Source organism: Gopherus flavomarginatus, chromosome 21 (assembly GCF_025201925.1).
Source record: "Gopherus flavomarginatus isolate rGopFla2 chromosome 21, rGopFla2.mat.asm, whole genome shotgun sequence".
Lineage (NCBI taxonomy): Eukaryota > Metazoa > Chordata > Testudines > Testudinidae > Gopherus > Gopherus flavomarginatus.
Window position 1 is genome coordinate 17869454 of NC_066637.1, and position 16155 is coordinate 17885608.

Genomic DNA, 16155 nt, shown 5'->3' on the forward strand with positions numbered 1-16155 from the left:
ACTTGACTATGATCTAAAATTTAACCAGATGCACCTTCAAAGGGGATTTACTTCAAAATTTTTCCATCTTTAAATATATCTCCTGACAATCTGAAAGGGCTGATGTTACACTAAGAACCATATGCTTCCACAGGCCCCGTCCCTGCAAACATTTATGCATTCAGTTGCTCACATGTATGAAACTGGGATTCAACACAATTTAGCCAGTGTGATGCAGAACAAAACATCAGAGTAGGGTGACCAGATTTCCCCTTTTTAAAGGGACAGTCTCATTTTTTTTATATAGGCACCTATTACCCCCCACCCCCGTCCCGTTTTTTCACAGTTGCTCTCTGGTCACCCTACATCAGAGTTGTAAGCCACTCTCAGTGCTGCCGTGTTTAAATACACACAATCAGGGCAACCTAAAAATGTAACTTTTGCCCTTGATGCTAATTTGTGGTTATAATGTAAGCATCCAGAGGACACAAACCCAGCCTAAGGAGAGGAGCAGTCATGGCACTGTATCTGTTTTATTTCAACGCCAAACAAAGTCAGGATAAGCCTGTTTGGTGTTGCAATAAGAACGTGTGTTTTTAGTCCAAATAAGACCTTCTGATCAGAGGCCGGCATGTTGCAAAGTTCACCTCTAAGGATCTTTATCTGCAGATGAGTAAATATCCTGCTCTTCCTGTCCACTTGACCCCTGCTAGATGCACTGCATGTGCTCAAGATCCAGCTTGTTTCAGGATCCACGCCTTGGAGGTGGGACGGTCCCAGAGCTTGGGCTCCAGCCCAAGCCTGGAAGTCTACACAGCAATGAAACAGCCTCGCAGCCTGAGCCCCACAAGCCTGAGTCGCCTGGCATGGGCCAGCTGCATAGACTAGTCTAGTTGCTGTGTAAACATACCAGATCCAGAGTGGCCCTGAAGACATGGCATATCCTGACGCTTTCAGGGAAGTCCAGTTCAAGGTCTCTGTCCTGATAGTCAAAGCCCTGCATGCCTGATCCCGGAAAGATCACCTCTCCCTCCATGCCCACATAACGCTGTTACCAACTCTCACCATTCTATTGAAAGTCTTGTGATATTTGGTGTTTCTTCCCTAAAGCCCCAGCTGCTGGAATCACGTGAGAATCTCAGCTTCCCTTTCTAAAAGAGTGAGTGTCTAGCCTTCATGGTTGCAAAGAAAAGCTTGAACAGGTGACCTGAGTGCAGCCTCGAGCCCAGAAAAAAAAGAAAAAGAAAAACGTTCTTTTATTTTTTAAATACCTCATGATTTGTAAGCCAACACATGGCTCTTCAAGACCTGACTCATGATTTGTGAATGCCTGAGGCTGTTAATGCTGATGTCAGTTTGTCTGGTAGTCACAGTTTTAGCCTTTCCAGGCTAAGTTCATGCCGGGAAGTGGCATGGCACAGAGGTGGCATAATGTTTCACCGGGGCACCCGCACGCCGCATGGCCACAGTGCGTTGGGAGGCACAGCCCAGTCCCTTTGACCGTGGCTATGGCTACAAAGCCAGGCCCCTGCCTGAGCCCACCTCCGCTGCACTGTCTGTGCAATGCCCAGCTGCCTGCCTCCGTCTCACTGCACGGCACTGCCTCTAGTGCTTGCTGCTGCCTCTGGTGTCATGGCGCTGGCCCGGAGAAACACCACGTGATCCACACGGCCCGCCGCTCGCTCTCAATGCCCCGCCCTGACGCTGCAGAACAGCGGCGCATGCGCTAGAGAGGCCTGTCAGCCGCCCGTGCTTCCACCGCTGTAGCTGCGCATGCGCCGGAAGCCGGAGCGCCATGGGGAGGGGGAGGTGAGACGCCGCCGCTTCCGCCCGTCTCCAAAATGGCGGCGCCCTTTGTCCGTTCCGTGTCAGTCTGAGCCCTGCTTGCCGAAATGTGACTCACCTGCGGGTCCCGGGATGGCAGGTAGCGGGGGCAGCCGGGGGGAGCCAGGGCAGCTCCAGGGGGCAGCCAGAGGGGGAGGGGCAGCCAGGGCAGGTGTAGCCATGGGGGAGGGGCAGCCCTGGTAGGAGTGAGGGGAGGGGGGATGTGTGGGGGGAGGGGGCACTTGGGGATGGGGGCAGTTATAGGGCAGGGGGTAGCTAGGGGAGCTAGTGCAGATGGGGGAGGTGGGGGGCAGGGTGTGTCTCCTGTAGGGGTGAGTGGGACCCACTCTGTGAGGTGCCCATTGCTGCTGGTCTGTAATAAAAGTAAAATCTTGATCTTAAATCTGCTGCCTCCATGTGAATCCCCCGCTCCCCCGGGCACGGCTGGATTTGGTCTCTCCACTACCCCTCCTTGCTCTGGGCTCCGCACCACTCTGCAGCTTCCCATTCAGGTTTACATCTTCTCACCCCCTGTGGCACCTGGGCCAAGACTGGAGTCTGTGTGGCGGGCCAAGGTTGGTGGGGGTCAGAGTGCAGGCAGTGGGCTCTGGCTGGCATAGCTGAACTCAGTCTGAGAAACTGTTACAGTAACCCCGAAGGATGGAACCGCGGGCTGCGAGACAGCAATGTCTAGTTTAATCAGCATTTGAGTCTTACCTACTTTCTCCAGGATGCATCTGTCTACAACCGGAAATTTCTTATTCCAGAACAACTGTTCAGTTGCACTGATGTTCTCAGTGGTGTAAACGCAGGCATAGATCTGGCATAAGGGTCCTGACACAGCTAATCCTACTGAGGACACAGTGAGAGGAGACACCTTTGGCTAGTCTACCCTAGACTTTACACTGTTGGTAACACTGGTGCAGCTGCGCTGCTGCTGAAAACTGGGTAAGAAATTTCCTGCTGTGGACCAGACAACTGAATCTGCTTGTGAGGTTGTGCTCCTGCTTGCTCTTCTTTCCTTGCTGATGGTTCATTTGACACATTACCTCTGCAAGCCCAAGCAATGCATTCGTCATGTTAAGCATTAGCGGGATCTTCTTTGTATTATATAAGATGTTTAACTGTTTGCCAAGTAAATCGGCAGCAGACTGGATTAGGACAACTGCCTTATAAGCGTCTGTGCAATGGACTTCTACCCAAGAATATATGTTTTGTTCTAATAGAAATACTGGAATTCCCAACATAATACCAATAATCCATGTGTATTATACACACACCCACTACATGCAATTGCAGTATCTGCCTTTCAAAGTGTAATTGATCTGTATCAACATTTCAAACCAATGTGACATTTGCTTTGTCACTGTGTTCGTATGTCGGACACTTACTGCCCTCACTAAAACACCTAAAGTTAGTACAGCAGAGAGTAACTTGAGGGTTTGTTTAAAGGTGGAAAAAATGCAGTTGTTAGTAGTTCAGCGCCTAGATACTGGAGAGAGTTGCTGTGGAAATATTTATCATGATATTATTTTGGTTAAATACATGAGCAGAGTGTGTATATTATAGTTAATATGGTGGTGTGTAGATCCAACATTACCGAATTTTAATATGAGCTCAGTATTATGGAATGTGACATATAATGCATGGCAGAATATGATCCATTAACACAGTTCTTTGCAAGGGATTGTTGGCCTAAACTGTGACCTTCCCAAATTTGTTGGAGGGGGGGAGGATGTCTCCAACACACAATGTAGTGTTCGTCCTCTGTTGTACCATACTCATCGCTGTAGTAGCTGAGAGCCAGAAGTCACTCGGGAAAAGGAGTTGGGCATCATTGTAGCAGGTCAAAAAAATCATCAGCTCAAGTCAATACACAGTAACAATCCAAAAAAGCAAACCATATTAGGATGCATAAGGAATGGGGTAAAGAACAATACTGAAAAGATGATAAAGCAATTATGCAAATTCATAGCACACCATAACTTTGACTACTATGTTTGGTTTAGATTGCCCGTGTTAAAGCTACTGCAGAAACAGAAGGCATCCAGTGACAGGCAACAAAAATGAGTACAATGTAGTTTATAGAGTAGATACATAAGAGGGGAGAGGATGGTAAACAGAAAGTAAATCAGCTTCTCCTATTTACCCTTGCAGTATAAGAGTCAATGGACATTCAATGAAATTGAAAGGCAACACATTTAAAAGTGATAAAAGGAAATAGTTTTTCACACAACATGTGATCAACCTGTGGAACTCATTGCCACTAGATAACATTGAGGGCAAGACATTAGGATTCAAACAAAGATTAAACATATATTGATGATAACATTTTCAATTACATTAGATACAATTAGAAATACTTAGAAGGGATGTGTAAATTCATGCATCAGGGTATAAGCCAGTCTTTTGCTGCTGAGGATCAGGAAGAAACATCTGTTGTCAGGATATTCCATATTTGTCCATTATGGAGATTTTATACCTTCCTCTGCAGCATCTGGCACTCGCCATTGTTGGAAACAGGATACTAGTCTAGAGAGACCACCAGATCAGAGCAGCATGGCAGTTTCTTCCTAGTGACTTGCATGTACCCCTAGCATTAATTAATTAGGTCAGTAACGTTCAAAGTCAAGGTTCCACATATAATCTGAACCGTGACCCTGTATTAACACAACTGCACAGGCATAAATTCAGATCCAAATTTCTGCAAATAATCCAAATTATGACCTACCTGTGCAATTTGTTTGCTACATACCTAACCAGTAAGGGAAACCGTCTCCTACAACACTCTGGGCATTGTCACAATTTCAGTGGGCACCACAATCCCATCACTGGTATACAAGGTCCACTGAAAACAGAGCCACATGTGAGAGACCCCAAATGAGAGACCATCTCAGCTCGTCTACTTGCAGGTGTCATCTGTGTATATCTCACTTAATCAGTTCCCTGCCACTGCAGGGGCCCTGGGCATTGGTGCATCTTGGTCCCTCCCGTTCTTTGCCTAATTCCACTTGTTGGGTTTCAGGTGTGGGTGCTGGGCGACGGTTAGTGGCCTGTGATATACAGGAGGTGAGGTCACACTAGATCAGTGGTTCACAAACTGGGGTACGTGAAATGTTACAGGGGGATCCTCGGGGGGTGGGGAAATTCCCTAATGGCGGACAGAGCTGTCCCTATGAACCGCAGGCAGCACAGGGCCAGCAGCCTGGAGCCCCTGGACTTCCAAGAGCTAAGCAGATCAAAGCAAGTGTATCTGTCACACTGAGGAGATTTAAACTTCAAGACTCCTTATAAGAAATGGAAAGGGAGGTGGATATTTTTTGCTGTTTTTAAAATTAAATAGGCAGCTAGTCGTGTTTTTAAAATGATTATGAAGAGCAAGTTTAAGCTTTGTTGTAACGTGCGTTGTTTGCCTGGACGGCTCAAGACCTGAATGCTTGTGTAGGAGGAACTCTTTGAGCTGGTTTCTGAAATACCTTCCTGCTGTTTCACATCTGATACTCCTTGATGAAACATAGGAGCCTTGTCTTATAACAGGCTTATTCAAAGTGATACAGGCCACGAAAGTGAGATCTTGGAAGAGTATTGCTGTCTTAATAATATAATAAAAATACTGTAATGATAAATAGTAATTAATAATAAATGGTGTGTAATAAGCATGTCATAAAAGCAAACTATATATTTCCAAGATCGTTGCTTTTATAATTTATACTCAAGTAAAGGAGAAAATCCCTGGAAATATTCATTTTTAGGAGGAGGTTTGTGAGACTTGACATTTTAGTGAAAGGTGTTCACAGGTTGTTAAAGTTTGGGAACCACTGCTCTAGATGATCTGGTAGTCCCGTCTCGCCTTAAACTCTGACTCTAATGCTTTGTAGCACTGGCTTGTCTCTCGTTCCCCATTGGCAGTCACGGGGGGGGGGGGGGCCTCACGTGGCAAGCTTAATTTAAACTTAGCAGATTTATTTATCTTTGACTGTGTGCCACAAATGCAGGTGTCTAGTACTGAGCTTTCCATCACTATGATTGATACAGTAATAAAAGACTTGACAGCAGTGTCAGAGGAAGACTAAAAGGGAAAACACTGATGTGATTTGAAGAGGGTGAGACTCAAAGGTTGCTATCATTCTAGTTTCTTAGCTCCATTAAACTCTGGGAATTGAGTTCCCTTGCTTTTTATTTTAGCCAGGGTGCCCAGATACCACTTTGATGGTCACATTATACCTTGTGAATAGAACAGAGCCCTGGTAAAGGAATGTCACATATGCAGTCCACCTGTTTTCCTTTTTTAGGGAATAGATTGACTTTGGGGCAGTGGTTTTGTATTTTAAAATGCAACTTTTTGTTGAATCTTTCCAAGGTATGACATATAGCAGTCAGCTCTATTCTGTAGAAGAGGTTATGGATAGAGGCTTCCAAGAGGAATAGGCTCTCTGTCTTTGTATCTGAGCACTTGACTGTATTACCCTCACGACAGGGCTGTGAAATAGGAAAATGCTGTTGTTCCAATTTATACATGGAGAGCTGAGCCTGCAGAGACTGAGTGACTTGCCCCCGGTCACACATGCAGAGCAGGGAATCACACACAAGTTACTCAAGTGCCAGGCTGGCACCCTAACCACTGGGCAGTCCTTCCTCTCACAATGTTAATGTATTTACTGTTGGGGGTGGAGCAATACAGTAGTAATTAAGCTGTATGAAGGAAATGAGACATCCATTTCACTGAGAGCAAGTGTGTTAATATGCTTGATATAATGCATGCCAATATTCCACTGTTCTGAGATGGGTAGGATGGGTAAAAACATCACTATTTATAATGCAGCAGCAGCTGTTCTATTATCCCAGCGGCATCGTGTTCTATATGGTATTTGAATGGCATAGCCATAGAATAACACTAAGATGAAATGCAGTAAAGGAGAAATTGACCAAACCAAAGACTTCTTAGAGGCTGCATGACTCTGACGTGGACCAGAATTGACAGTGAGATCTGTCTTCTGCATGAGGTGTCTGTGCCATTCTCTTCATCACACTGGTTACCTTCTTTCATTTTATCTAACAGTAGGAATGTGGGCTAATGTTCCGAAAAGATTCCCCCCCCGCCCCCGTGTAACTTTAAACTGAGCCTGTGTTATCAACATTAATAATCATTATGGCATCTGAGCTATGCTCTACATATCTGACAGTCATCACCTTCTAATATAAAGCAACATTAAAATTGCTTTTTGCTATTAATTGTGGGCCATTCTGTAATAATAATCATGGCTGATTTGAGTAATTGTTCCATTGGAAATGAACCCTACTGAGGAAACGTTCCCATCAACACTTCAGAGGGCAGCACGGTATAAAGCTTAAGTTGCAAGACTGGTAGTTCAGAGACGTGGGTTCTAAGTCCTGTCTCTGCCACTGACTCTGTGACCTTGGGGAAGTCACTTAACCTCTCTGTGTGTCAGTGTCCTCATCTATAAAAATAGAGATCATGATACTCTCTTATGGAAAGTGTTCAGTGTTACTATGTGAATTATTGAAATATTGATCAAATGGGTTCTGTAATAGTCTGTAATGGGTTCTGATCTTCAGTTCTGCAACATTCAGTTCCCACTGGCCCTGAGCTCTGAATAATTTTAATGAGTGGTCTGTTTTGTTGTATTTTAATATTTTAAGACTTCAAAGAAAATATCTCCAGCCACATGGGGAAGGTGAATAATGGTGGTGGTGGTGGGGGGTGATGCCTTTTACCTAACCAAATATTTCAGTTATAATTTAAGTGAGTTATATAGGTCATCCCAACCGGAAGCCAGTAAAATCCTTCATACAACTCCACACCATCATGTACTTTGCATAGGCCACAGAGTTCACAGAAAAATGATTGCAGAAAAGTTTTAGAATTCCTGCAAATATATATATTGGGGCTATGTCTTGTATCCCTTCATTTATAAAGCCCAAGTACCCTACCTATCATGATTCCGGTTGTACGGGAATCAGAAACGGGGAAATTATAATGAAAATATGAAACATCTTTTAAAAATGATCTGAAATAACCCTTTGATACATACAAATGTCTTGATTTTAAAGTCCCATCTCTCAGGCTCCATTGAAACGGAGAACCCCTCCTTTTCCAGTGGTGCGCAGTTCCCATTTCCAGAACATAAGCCTCACTGGCTTTGAACTGCATATTGCTCGTGCTGGGCTTTGGGTCAGTGTCGTTTTAGGAGGGAGCAGGGCTGTTGGTGAAGAAGGAATAAAAAAGGAAACGTCTTGCTGGCAAGTTAAAAAAAAAAATGGCAGCTGTTTGAAGCAGCTGAGGGTTTGGCTTGTTTGAAGTTCTCCCAAGGAAGGTGGTCAAAGTGCAGGTAAGGGAATGCTGTTTGTTACATGACTGTCATTACTACAGGGTGTATTATCGCTTGAAAACTTTTGAAGTATCTGTTGATTTAAGGAAAGGCCAGTGCATTGCTTATGTTTAAAAATGGACATAGAGAAGATCCAAGACATTAGGAAATTGATTTTGTCAGAGAAACACCGGCAGGGGGCAGAATAAGAGACATCCAGAAAATTTAAGTACATCTCCTACTCTGCCAGGACCAGTTCTGAGAGTGTCTCAGAACGAGGGGTCTTGAGGGATGTAAGCATGATGGATCTTAGCAGTTTTAATGGGATTCATTACTTTAGAAGAAAATATTGTGTGCTGTAACCTCACCTCAGGACTTCACTGTTTCTGATGGAAATTTCCATTCTTTGTAATGAGAACACCAGATTGATGGGTTTGGCGTATACCTGGCTCTATAATGATGAAAGGTTGAAGTGTGTCAAGCTAACGTATTCTCAAAAAGGAGATAGTGTCCAGACCATGGGCTGTCTCTTTAAAGCAGTAACCAAAGGAGCTGTTACTGTATTGACAACCTGCGCGTTTGTCTTTGTGAAAGGCTGATATATGGCTGTACTACCTGAGTGAATCTAAAAAACCTGTTGCATGTCAGAGACAGAGGCTTTGTGAGTTTGAAAGCAGCTTGGGATATACTCCTAGTGGAGTATGGCAGGTACCAATGTGACGATCAGACTTGCACATATGACAGACGGCTGGCTAGAAAAGGGACGGTGAATTTATATTCGATACAGGAATACAGGCATCCCAAGTCTTCCACATAAACTCAGATGCCAGGTGCCATGTAAGAACCTCAGTAGACTAGAAAGGCAAATTCCCAGTTGCTCAGATGAGGGAAGTCTTGCAAAATTTCCTGTCCATGCAATTGCGCCAGCACTCTCGCAGCAGTGCCAGCAGAACCACAAAACTAACTAGTCTGCAGGGAAGCACGCTTCCAAGACTGCACTGAACCTTCTGAGCAAGTCAAAACAGCTCCCAGGTCAACCAAAAGGGGCCTTTTCAAGAGCTGCGTTTTGCTCTTTCTTCACGAAAGGGCTGGTGAATTTTATCTCAAAGATCTGGATGCTAGAGGCAGAATTGCTTTCCAGAAGAGGAGTAAGTTAGTTACAGGAAATACATGTTGATTAGATGCAGGATGATCTGTGGTTAAATCAGAGGACCAAGAGGCAGGAGACCTGGGCTTTATTGATGACTCTGCCACTTACTGTGTCACCATGGGCAAGTCACTTGAACTCCCAGTGCCTCAGTTGGTTTGTTTGTAAAATTCAGAGAACACACCGGACCCTCGCTAGAACGCGGGATTTGGGATCCATGCGCAGTACCGCGTTAATGCGGGGACCATGTTAAAATGAATTTCAATTAAAGTAATTAAATTTGGGATCCGTGGCCGCGACCGCATTATATGCGAATTCATGCTATGTAGATGCGCGTTCTGGCGAGGGTCCGGTGTGCTTTCAGCGCTATTGTGAGACTTAGTTTACTAATGTTTGTAAAATACTTTGCGAGGCACAGATAAAAGGTGTTTTTACAGAAGTACAACATGGTGATGATGTTAGTATACGAGTAGGAGGGGCTAATGTAAATGGTGTTTGAAAGGAGTTAACTAAGTCTTTGGAGGAAAAATAGCTTCTGGTCTCTGCAACAAACGTGATAGAAAGTAAAAAGGCTTTTTTCTGTCTTGAAGTGTAATAAATGCATTAGGCTGGATTGGTACGTCTGATCGCCTTGGCTCTTTGAAAGATTCATATGAGCCACTGATACTCCCTTGATTTCTTCTGGCGGATGCAAGCAGATTTTAGTGTCGGTTTTTTACAGCTTAATGCTAAGTGAAGGATTTTTTTATTCTTACTGAGCATCGCTGATCGCTTGTCATCCTGTCTCTGTAATTAGAACACATCTGGCTTTCGCTGCTCATTATCACTCTTGGTGATCGTTGACACTGTTACTTTAATAAATTTGTAAAAGTCCTGCTGCAAATTGCCATCCCGGGATCTCTGAAGATCTGAAAAAGGGACAGCTCAGTATCCATGTGAGGAAGACTCCAAGGTGATCATGAGAATCAAATTAACTTGATAGCACGGCACAGCTGATACATTTTAAATATGATGTTGTTGGCCCTGGACACAAAATGAAATGGCACTGCAAAATTTTGGCGCAAGCTAGACATTGTCAAAATGTATCCATGTCTTGATATCTGGGTCCATCCATTACAGTATAGTTTGTAAGTCAGGGGTGCCCCAGTTTTGTTCAGATGCAGGTCATTAAACTGCAGCTGCTTTCTTCAATACGCTAGCAAGCTCACAGAGACTAAATGATGGAGCAGGTGGGTGCTTGGACTACACTTTGTACTGGCTTCTAGTGATTAGTTCTGTCCTTCTGGCCCCGGCCTCTGTCTTGTGAATTTTTGGAGCCCTGGATTAGCAAACTAATAGCTTGTTCTGGCAAACTGCATCAGATGTAAACAGCAAGGATACTGGTTAGTCTTCAAAGCAGATTTCACGTGGAGGGCTTTGGTTCTGAAGAAGCAAGCAGGCCAAGCATGCTGTCGTGGTGTGGCCAAAGGATTCAATGAAGGGCGTTTCTGTACAGATGGAATTTTGTTAGCATTGAAACACAAGCACTGTAAGAAAATAAGTCAGAGCCCACAGCAGTAACTGTATCTTCCTGGAAGAAAATATCTATTAACAGCAACTTTTGGATTGAATTTTAGTGTAGAAGCTGACTCCAGGGCTTCTAATTTGTCAGGAGGAAGAGCCTTCTTCTCTTGCTTTCCTCATGTACCCAGAGCTGTTACCTTAGGTGTTTTTCTAGTCTTCCCCCAGCAGCAGGCCAACTTGCTACCATGGAAACTCATGACTACAGGATTGTGCTTTAAGTGAGAGGATTCTCTCTTACTTGCAGTTATTTGGGACAGTTCTTTGCATATTTGGGACTAATATCAGGTGTCTCCTTGTAAATACAGCATGATCTTCATGGCATGTTATCAATATGCCAGGCTGTGGGTTGACTCAATCAACCCTGGCTACTGTGATCCCTTTTTATGCCTCCAGAGCACCCTGGGGCAGGAGAAAGTGAGACTGTCCCATTGGATGGAGTCACACAACCCCACAATGGTCACGACTCCTTGACGTTATGTTGTGATGTCAGGCTACAACCTTCTCCAACTACTTTGTGGCTATCCAGTTCTGCTGGAACCACTGCCTTAAAATGATATCATATGAGCAATTGTCATCCAGCCAGATGGCCTCAGTGGGTGAGCATCCCATTTCTGTCTGTTTCTGAAATAAGTGAGTTTTCAACCCAGGTCTTGCGCCAAGACCAACATACTGTCTTTGCTGTTGGTAACAATGTTGGCCATCTGGAAAGGACTTTATCCTTATCCTTCATTGCGTCTAGGGGAGGCCTAGTCTATACTAAAAAAATTAGGTCGAACCAGCTATGTCACTTGGGTGTGAAAAATCCGCACCCGAGCGAAGTAGTTAAACTGGCCTAACCCCTGGTGTAGACAATGCTAGGTTGATGGAAGAATTTGTCTATTGATTTAGCTACAGCCTCTTGGGGATGTGGATTAACTACACTGATGGTAGAACCCTCCCATCAGCATAGGTATTGTCTGCCCTGTACTGCTTCAGTGAATATCTGGGCCACTGTAGCATTTCAAGTGTAGACCAGCTCTTAGATTCTACAGCACAAAACTGTCCGTTCAGGACTGTGACCGCTGCCTTGCTATCATTGGGATGTGTGTATACAGACACACACATTTTTGGGAAATGTGATCAAATTTTATGCAACCATTTTTGAATTAGTTTGGGTGTGAAAATGTACTTCTCCCCCCCACACACACGTTCTGATCAGAAATTTTGCGCTTGGGTAATTCTGAGCAGGAGTTAGAAACATTAAAGTTGGCTTCTTCTCTATATGTTCTAGAGACTCAGTTCTCTATACCAGTCCTGCAAGCACGCACAAAGTATATACAAAATTTGTAAGCCCATTTTGAGCATGAAAAGGATGTTGTTGAATGTCATCTACCTCTTTCCATGGGGGTACTTTTTGCTCTTTGTGCATGATTTCCTATGGTTTCTCTAATTCTGTTGTAAGAGTTCTTCAGTTTAAAAAAACCTCACTTTCTGCCTCTCTCTTCTCCTTGCCTTTATTAACAGGGGTATGAATACAGGGTCTTTGAATAATTTTTTATTTATCCATATAGTTTAGTGTCTGTTCCTGCTGCTTATTCCGCATTTGAAACCATAAACCCTGTGTTTGTGACATTGTAATTAGCTGCTGTGCAGTGAGTCACAAAGGGAGGATTAGGATTTCAGGTGCAAATAAGCTGTGGGAGCTGGTGAGCTCTTGAGAACAGGTGTAGCTCTCTCTCCTGCAAATGGCCTGGATTTTTTCTTTTTTTTTTCTGAATGAGCGGATGAGTCACAGAGGGTCCTTTCAAGGTTTTCCTGTGGGGTCAGCTGCCCTTTTTTGTGCTTGAAATATTTTTAATGTTGATAAGGGCTGGAAGTCATGCAGGAAAGGATAGGGATTAAGTCCTTGAAATTACACACACGCACATTTATATTATAATAGAAAACATGCCAATTTTGTAACTCAAAGTAAAGACTGTATCCTCTCAAAATCTCAGCTTATCTGTTTTTTTCTAAAAGAGCTCCGCTGATTCTAGCAGGAATTGTTTTGGGGAAGGTCTTTGACCTATGTTATACAGGAGATCAGACTAGATGATCACAGTGGTCCCTTCTGGACTTAGAATCTGTGAATCTGTGCATCTTCCAGATAGTACATAAGAACAGCCATACTGGGTCAGACCAGTGGTCCATCTAGCCCAATATCTTGTCTTCTGACAGTGGCCAATGCCAGGTGCCCCAGAGGGAATGAACAGAACAGGGAATCATCAAGTGATCCATCCCGTCACCCATTCCCAGCTTGTGGGACTCTGGGGCTACGGCCGCCCAGAGCGTGAAATTGCATCCCGGACCATCTTGGCTAACTGTCATTAATGGACCTATCCTGAAGTTATCTAACTCTTTTTTGAAGCCTGTTATAGTCTTGACCTTCACAACATCCCCTGGCAATGAGTTCCACGGGTTGACTGTGTGTTGAAGAAGTACTTCCTTATGTTTATTTTAAACCTGGTGCCCATTAATTTCATCGAGTGACACCTGATTCTTATGTTATGTGAAGGAGTAAATTACACTTTCTTCTTCACTTTCTCTTTACCATTCATGATTTTATAGACCTCTATAATATCCTCCCTTAGTCGTCTCTTGTCCAAGTTGAACAGTTTCAGTCCTTTTAATCTCTCCTCATTCTGCCTTCTTATCTATCCCTTTCTGAATGGTTCTTAACATTCTGTTCACTTTTTAATTTTTGACTGCCACTGAGTGGACGTTTTCAGAGAACTATCCACAATGACTCCAAGATCTCCTTCTTGAGTGGTAACAGCCAATTTTGACCCCATCATTTTGTACGTGTAGTTGGGATGATGTTTTCCCATGTGCTTTGCATTTATCAGCACTGAATTTCAGCTGCCATTTTATTGCCCAGTCACCTAGTTTAATGAGATCCCTTTGTACCTCTTCTTGGTCTGCTTTGGACTTCACTTTCTTGAGTAATTTTGTCTTGTCTGCAATTGTTACCACCTCACCGTTTACCCCTTTTTTCAGATCATTTATTAATAAGTTGAACAGCACCAGTCCCAGTACAGATCCCTGGGGGACACCATTATTTACCTCTCTCCAGTGTGAAAATTAACCAGTTATTCCTCCCCTTTGTTTCCTCTTTTAACCAAGTATTGATCCATGAGAGAAACTTCTCTCCTTCCCCATGACTGCTTATGAAATCTACTGTATGAAATCTGTAAAGTCTGCTTTAAGGCTCCAGTCTTGTAATTGAGTCCACATGGACAGACCTTTGCACCTGTCTGGAGCCCAGTTAGCCCAGTCCCGCAGGCACAGAAGTCTGCCTATGCAGATCCAATGGAAAGACTGAAGCTGAAATTTGCCGGTGCACTAAGATCTCTATATCAGTCGGCTGTACTTAGCCCAGATGGAGTCTTCCTCCTTCACTACATTCCACTTTGCTGCAAGAGGTGCTTTCAACAAGACTTACTTCCGCAGATTATTTAAAGACAGGATGCCTTGCATACATTGCAGCACCAGCCTTCCCACCCCTATTCCTGGGCCACTTGGGATATCGCTATCAGGTGTTGTTTGTCTGCTCTTCAGTTGAATAATCAGTCAGGGCAGCTGCTCTTTAAAGCACACTGACTGCATGGGGCGGCTTGTTTGGGTTAAACCTTTCTCCTCTGTTTGGAATGGCCTGTGTAAAGATAGAGGATTCTTTTGGGGTAGGTGCAGGACCGGCGCTAGGGGTTTGAGCGCCCTAGGCAGACGGCAATTTGGCCGCCCCGCGCGCTGGTCCCGCGGCTGCGCTGGAGCTGCCGCAGTGGTGCCTGCAGACAGTCCAGTGCTCCGTGGCTCTGGTGGAGCTGCTGCAGTCACGCCTGCGGGAGGTTCACCGGAGCCGCGCGAGCAGCCAACCGTCCACAGGCACGACTGCGGCAGCTCCACCGGAGCCGCCTGCTGCACCCTCCGGCAAAACGGTGCCCACCATTTATTCTGGCACCCTAGGCAATTGCCCAGGCTGCCTAAATGGTAGTGCCGGCCCTGGGTAGGTGGCCATGTAGCCAAAGGCGTTCTAATGTGATCTGTGACCACCCCTCCCGTGAGATCCAGGTGGAGCTTCCCATGGGACTGTAGTCTCTATGAGCCTCACCTTCATATTGAAGATGAGGGCTTCTGCAGTCGGCTCTACTTTGTACCAAAGTGTCTCCTTGGGGTCCTGGTGTTTTCCTCAGTGGTTCCGGGTACCATGAGACACCTGGGGGTAGGTTTGCAGAAGTGCAGAGGACTCACAACTGGAGCTGTGCTTTGGCCTCCTAAAGTACTATAAAAATGCTGAGCACTCTGAAAAATCAGGCCCTGGGCATCATGAGTTGCTCACTTGACAATTTTGTCAAATAATATTTTAAAATGTGGCTGGATCTCAGTTCCTCAGCTGGATGATGACACCCCCCCCCCCATGCTCTCTGGAGTGTTGTGAAGATAAATTCTCTAACGTTTGTGAATTGCTCAGGTGGGGAGAGCACCATAGAAACACTTGGGAGGAAATCGGTCATTTTGTATTCAGTGCAAGGATGGGTGGTGTGCGTTAAATAACGTCTGGGGCCACACGTTGAATGAGGAGGATAAAAAAAAATTGACTGATACACACAAGGTTGCAGAGACCACCTTAAATCGGGCATTTTCTAACTCCTTAATCTTTTGTCTATTTATTTTTAGATGTAATCATAGAATGGAAGGGGCTGAGGGAGGATACAGTACGTTCATGCAGTTACATAGGCTGCCTGGATGTACAATTTGACATGTGCTGAAATATTTAAAAGATATAAATAAATATTGGCAATCCCTGCTGGCCCCCCTCAAGCTGGGATCAGTTGATGTCCATGGGCTTCACAGTAGAAGTGGGGTTTGGGGAGGGATTTGAAGAGGGAAGAGAGTCGTGGCTTTATGTGCTAATTCAGGGAGAGTCCTGGGTGTAAGGGGCAGTACTGGGAAAGTGGGAGCCAGTGGTAACTGCAACATGGTGAAAACAGGCCAGGAGGGTGGTTTGATGTTAGCAGCTGCAGTTGGATGGAGCCAAACTGGGTGCAAGGAAGAGGTTACAGTAATGGAGGCTGATCAGTAGGACTTTCAGCTTTAAGTGTCTGTCTGATTGGAAGGACCAGGGGGCATGTTAGTAAATGTGATATTATAAATCAGTATTTAAAATTCCTTTTGACACTTCCTAGTGTTGCTCCTGCACCCACCAATAGGCCTTCGTTTGCAGGCCTCAACTAGCGAATTTCAGTCAGAAAACAGCACTCTCTTTTTGAAAGAAAACGTGACAAAATAACAGAAGCA

General features: G+C 44.6%; 1 protein-coding gene across 2 annotated transcripts in view; it reads left to right on the forward strand.

Annotated features, from left to right (window-relative positions):
- The first annotated feature begins 1769 nt into the window (after positions 1 to 1769).
- ZBTB17 (zinc finger and BTB domain containing 17) overlaps positions 1770 to 16155 on the forward strand; it is a 35178-nt gene continuing 20792 nt past the window's right edge. The window contains exon 1 of one of the 2 annotated variants that reach the window (XM_050931213.1): positions 1770 to 1903. In XM_050931213.1, the coding sequence (XP_050787170.1) occupies positions 1897 to 1903 (7 nt within the window). In that variant the 5' untranslated portion in view covers positions 1770 to 1896. The remainder of the gene's footprint in view (positions 1904 to 16155) is intronic. The other variant, XM_050931212.1, reaches the window with a different exon arrangement.